Source organism: Hyperolius riggenbachi, chromosome 5 (assembly GCF_040937935.1).
Source record: "Hyperolius riggenbachi isolate aHypRig1 chromosome 5, aHypRig1.pri, whole genome shotgun sequence".
NCBI classification, from domain to species: domain Eukaryota; kingdom Metazoa; phylum Chordata; class Amphibia; order Anura; family Hyperoliidae; genus Hyperolius; species Hyperolius riggenbachi.
This window is the reverse complement of record NC_090650.1, coordinates 414,764,265-414,770,264: the sequence shown is the minus strand read 5'-3', so window position 1 is coordinate 414,770,264 and position 6,000 is coordinate 414,764,265. Positions and strand designations below refer to the sequence as shown.

General features: G+C 38.1%; 1 protein-coding gene across 1 annotated transcript in view; it reads right to left on the bottom strand.

Moving 5' to 3' along the window:
- Window positions 1-1,515: 1,515 nt before the first annotated feature.
- FAM83A (family with sequence similarity 83 member A) overlaps window positions 1,516-6,000 on the bottom strand; it is a 52,316-nt gene continuing 47,831 nt past the window's right edge. The window contains exon 4 of the mRNA XM_068234939.1: window positions 1,516-1,568. Within this exon, the coding sequence (XP_068091040.1) occupies window positions 1,550-1,568 (19 nt within the window). The 3' untranslated portion in view covers window positions 1,516-1,549. The remainder of the gene's footprint in view (window positions 1,569-6,000) is intronic.

Below are 6,000 nucleotides of genomic sequence, written 5' to 3'. Positions count from 1 at the left end.
CAAAAAATAAATGTTTTCAATCCTTTTCGCAAATGTTTGTGGTAAAAAAAAAATCAGGTTTTTTTTAATTAGAAAGAATTTTTTTTTTAGTACTGTATTGCGAATATACAATGTATTTTCAACAAATTAAACAGAAAATAAAAATAACTATTTACCTTCACTTGAATTTTTATAAAGATAAGTATCAAAGTGAATACATAATGTTACTCTTATATTAGTGTCTTTATTTATTATGGTTGGCACTAAAAATACATTTAATGTATGAAAAATTACAAATGTATGTTTTATTTGCTCCTTTAGCTGGTTTGAAGCTTTTGTAAAACATTTTACGGCTATTGCAGGCAAGCTTGTGACTTTACAGTAAGCAAACCTCATCATTTGGGGACTTATAATTAAACCAAGTTATTGAGTATACATTTTTTTTATACAGAGCAGTAAAACAAGAATTTCTTCTAGACACTGATGAATTTGTGTCAAAGCAGTCATTGGTCACACCAGCTCAAAGTAAAAAATTAATTTGACTGATTTAATAAAATATATAATAAAGTATATTACCCAAAGTGATAATAAAAAGGAAGCAATAACAAAATAAAAATGTAATATACATTTAATTAAAATAAATCCTATGATTATTTATATTAATATAATTTGTACTGAATAAAAATAAAACACATTTTTGGATAGTGAGAGATCAGATTAGGTTACAATCTATATATGTAAAATCGGATGTATGTATGTATGTATGTATGTATGTAAGTATGTATGTATGTATGTGCCGTGATCACTTGAAAAGACCTTGACCGATTTGAACGAAACTTGGTATACCAATCCTTTACTACCTGGGATGATATATTCTGGGGGTCTCATGTCCCCCCTGCACACCTGGGCGGAGCTACAAACAGCATATCAGATTTCACCTATTCATGTCAATGGAAAAAATGTAAAAGGCTGCCATTCTCACAGTAATCAAGCCAGAGTCCCCACACTTGGCACAGGCTACAAATCCAGGAAAAGTGGGTGGAGCATAAAACAGCCAATCAAATTTCACCGATTCATTTTCAATGGGAAAATGTAAACTGCAGCCATTCTTAGACTGTTAATCACAGGGTTCTCAAACTTTGCACACTTGGTCACTGGGTGACTGGGATTAATATTCAAGAAAATGGATGGAGCCTACAACAGCCAATCATTTACAAAGGGAATATTTAAATTTCTGCCATTCTTACACTATTAATAGCAGATTCCTCAAACCTGGTGCAGTTGGTCACTGGGTGATTAGGGGTCAAATTCAGAAAGGAGGCGGAGCCACAAACAGCCAATCAGATTTGTTTAATTTCAATAAGAATATACAAAGTATTGATACCAAGGAACCGAAAGCTCATAAAGCTCATAAACTTGAATGACTGCATATCAAGGTTAGAAAAAGTAGGCGGTGCCAACAACTACATTTTATACATGCAAAAATATAAACTAAAACCATTCTTACACTGTTAATGGCAGGTTTCTCAAACTCGACTCAGCTGGCCACTGGGTGACTGGGATTAATTTTTTAGAAATGTAGGTGGAACCTACAACAGCAAATCAAAATTCACCTATTGATTTTCAAGGGGAATATTTACATTATTACTATTCTTACACTATTAATGGCAGAGGGCTCAAACCTGATACAGTCAGTCATTGGGTGACTGGGATCCAAATTCACTAAAGGGTGAGGAGCCACAAACAGCCAATCAGATTTGTTAGATTGATTTCAGCCATTCTGTTATTGGGAGGGTTCTCAAACGTGACACATTTGGTCACTTGATGACTGGGATTAATATTCAGGAAAGTGGGTGGAGCCTACAACAGCCAATCAAAATTCACCTATTGATTTTCAAGGGGAATATTTACATTGTTACTATTCTTACACTGTTAATGGCAGAGGGCTCAAACCTGATACAGTCAGTCATTGGGTGACTGGGGTCCAAATTCACTAAAGGGTGAGGAGCCACAAACAGCCAATCAGATTTGTTAGATTGATTTCAGCCATTCTGTTATTGGGAGGGTTCTCAAACTTGACACCTTTGGTCACTTAATGACTGGGATTAATATTCAGGAAAGTGGGTGGAGCCTACAACAGCCAATGAAAATTCACCTATTGATTTTCAAGGGGGATATTTACATTGCTGCCATTCTTACACTCTCAATGGCAGTGGCCTCAAATCTGCTACAGTCAGTCACTGGGAGGCTGAGGTTTAAATTCTGAAAAGGAGGTGGGCCACAAATAGCCAATCACATTTGTTTAATTTCAGCTCTCTCTTAAACCTATTTATTTAATTTGTTAAATAGTTCAAACCTATTTTAGGATTTTATTCCGAAAACCAGGCATACATAGCACAATCTTTCAAACAGATGTTAGAATCAATCTACATGTTGAATAAAAAAAAAAAAATTAAGGAACATTTCAATCCCCATTCAACCATTTTATCAATTAAACATTGATCAGGCATGTTGGGGTGCAGTGGTGGGAGTAGATTTTAATCATTTACCTGAACAACTACAAATCTGCAGTGTTAGCATATGGGCAGCCTAATGCTGGGTAGGGTACACACTATGATATTTTCTGGCCGATTTACTGTCAGATCGGTTATTTCCAACATGTCCGATTTGCTTTCCGATCGATTTTTTAGCATTTTCCGAGCAATTTCCTAGTAAAGGGAACGGAAATTGATCAGAAAGCAAATCGCACATGTTGGAAATAATTGATCTGACAGTAAATCGGCCAGAAAATTTCATAGTGGGTACCCAGCATTAGTGTTATATATCTCACTAATATTATAAATCTGAAAGATTGGATGTTTGGACATTTGGATGTTTGTTACTCGATCACGCAACAATGGCTTAACGGATTTGAATGAAATTTGGCACACACATAGTCCATCACCTGGAATAACATATAGGATACTTTTTATCCCCATAACCAAAACGTGTGCAGAGAAAATACACGTTTCACTGGGAAAATATAAACTGCAGCCAATCTTGCACTGTTAATCACAGGGTTCTCAAACTTTGCCCAGACGGTCACTGAGTGACTGGGATTAATATTTAGAAAAAGTGGGTGGAGCCTACAAAAGCCAATCAAAATTAACCTATTAATTTTCAAGTGGAATATTTCATTGCTGCCATTCTTGCACTGCTAATGGCACAAGCCTCAATCCTGGTACAGTTGGCCTTTTAGTGACTGGGCTTCAAATTCAGAAAAGGGGGTGGAGCCAAAGCCAATCAGATTTGTTTCATTTCAATGCAAATTATTGATGTCAAGGACCGCAAAGCTCACAAACTTGGTCATTGAGTAATTGTGTGTTAGGGTTAGAAAAAGTGGGCGCAGCCAAAACCAGCCAAATACATACCCGGGCAATGCTGGGCCATTAGTGGGCTGAGACAAATACAAATTTCACTGTACCAGGTTTGAGGCTTCTGTCAGATTTCTACTAAATACTGTAAGTGACAACAACATAGGAGAAAAGTAATTTATGGCTCATTTTACTCTGGAAAAAACGTACTTCTTATTTGTTTACGTTTTCACATATTTTAAATTTTACAATTTTTCGCCACAGTGCCCCTTTAAACTCTGCATTTCCAACAGTGGGCCATATCCTATTGGCTTTCCTCCTGAGTTTTGTACAAGGAGACATTTTCTAAGCTTACCAATAAAATACTTTTAGGGCCCTTTTCCACTAGGGCGTTTGCGACTGCTTAATCGCAAAACCGCAAACCGCTAGTGATTTTAAAATCGCTACGGTTTGCTTTTTAACATAGGAATCGCGGTAGGTAATTTCCACTACCGCGATTCGTTTTTTACTTGATCGCGATCGCGCCACGGAGCGACTTTTGCCGCGATTTTGCTATGCAGTGCATAGCATAGCAAAATCGCGGCCGCAAACGTCGGGAAATCGCTGGTCATTTTTTACATTTTGCGATTCAGCAATCGCTAGCGTTCAGCGCGAACGCTAGCGATTGCTAGTGGAAAAGGGCCCTTAAAGTTTCTACCAAAACAAATTTACTCAAAATAACCTACATTTTAGTACATTCTCAGTTGCCAAGTTCTGAAAAGTTATTTCAGAGATGAAAACTTATCTCCTTGGAGAAAACTGAGGAGAAACTGAGGAGAAAAGTTAGTAGGACATGGCGCAGTATGTCCTATGTGTTGTGTATTGTATAACATGGATTTGGGAAGTATATAAATAAAAAAAATAATAATAAATAGAAGATAGTGTAAGTCTTTTCCCTCTTCTTCCCCAATGTTGATTTACATATCTTTGTTGTTTTTTTTTAAATAAGCAGTCATGGTGAAGGGGCCACATATGACCAGACATTGATTGATTGATCCTTTCACCTCCACCTGTCCTCACCTGTCCTCTCTCTCTCTCCTGCTCTGAAATGAAGCATGTACTGCCCTGAGCTTGTGCCTGTTCCAGTCCTACTAGCTCATTTCGAGATTCCATTTATCAATGTCAAGAATGAGTTCTCAGATATTCCGTTTTATAAACTTAGCCACAGCCCTAGGTTCCATACCAAAGAAGGAGGAAAAATGCAAGTGGCAGGTGCGCTACGTACGTCCCAGGCTCTGAGAGCAGCTCTGCTGACCAATGTGCGCCATGTGACGGGAAAACATTGCACCAGTTTATGTAACGTCATCCACAATGATGAAGATACAGCGAGACAGTTCCCTGAAGCTGCAGCAGATGGGAAAGCTGGATAGTTTCGGCAAGGGGTTCTAAAGTGAAAATTCAGCTTTGCTCTAAGAAATTGATCAGCTCCAAAAGAGGTGCCAAAATAGAGTAATAGACTATATATATATATATATATATATATATATATATATATATATTAGACAAGATTAGGTATTTAGATCAAGTGAAATGGTACTCACAAGGGCGGGTTACCACCAAGGTAACCACTGTGGATTTTAGCCGAAAATAGTGCCTCTGTTTTGGCTAAGAGCTTGGAAAAAGCTGCTCTTTCATTGTTTGAAGAAGCGGGTGAATACCCGCAAAACGTGTTGCTTGCTTGCAGCATACATCTTAAGTTTTATTTGAACAGATTCTTGACTTTCTGAGTCCTTTTGGGGTAAATCCACCAATACCTCCCTTTTTAAACTGCTTTGGTGCCTCTGTTCCAACCCATCAATTAACACCTCTCATGCTCAACAAAAGTCTTTTACTATAAACAACTTTACAAACAACTACAATTAAAAAAGTTGGAAAGATACGTCTTGGCGTGCAAACAACTGTTATACACACAGAATGGCTATCATTCATAAAGCATTTCCGCATGCGGAAATGCTTAAAACAGCTCACTTTACCGAACACTTAGCAAATTCGGCATTCATAAAGGTTCTTTCCGCATGAAAAGCTGACATTACCGAGCAGAGCAATAAATCACCGTGGTGATTACCGTAAAAAAATTAACAAAATGTTAATTCATAAAGATTACTGCAAGCGGTATGAGGTCGGGAAGTACCGCTCCCTCTGATGTGGTGATAACAATGTTAAGTTAATGAAGACACAGACCTCCCAGGCAGCTGCAGTAGAGCGGAACACGGAGAAATGTATCAACTTGGCAGCTTCCTGTGCTTCCGCAAGCCTACCGTCTGCCTACCGCCAGCCTAGTTCGGGGAATCTCCGCACTGCTATCGCAACTGGATACTTTTTTATGAATGAGCAGCCAGAAGTCTAAAATACCGCCAGCGGTGTTTTCCCGCATGGATTTACTTTACCGGCAACCCCTTTATGAATGATAGCCAATGACTTGACGGACAACTTGACAAACAACTACAAATTTACATATTGTTACTCAACTGGTGAGCGACTAATAATGGAAGTCATTGAAAAGTCATAGCAGACTTCTGTACACATTGCCATGTTGGACTGACTAGGCAAACAACTGAGAGAAGTTGTGTCCAACAGTTGGATTGACTTGAGCTTTGTCTTATCAGTTGTTGGTCACTTCTTACCAGTG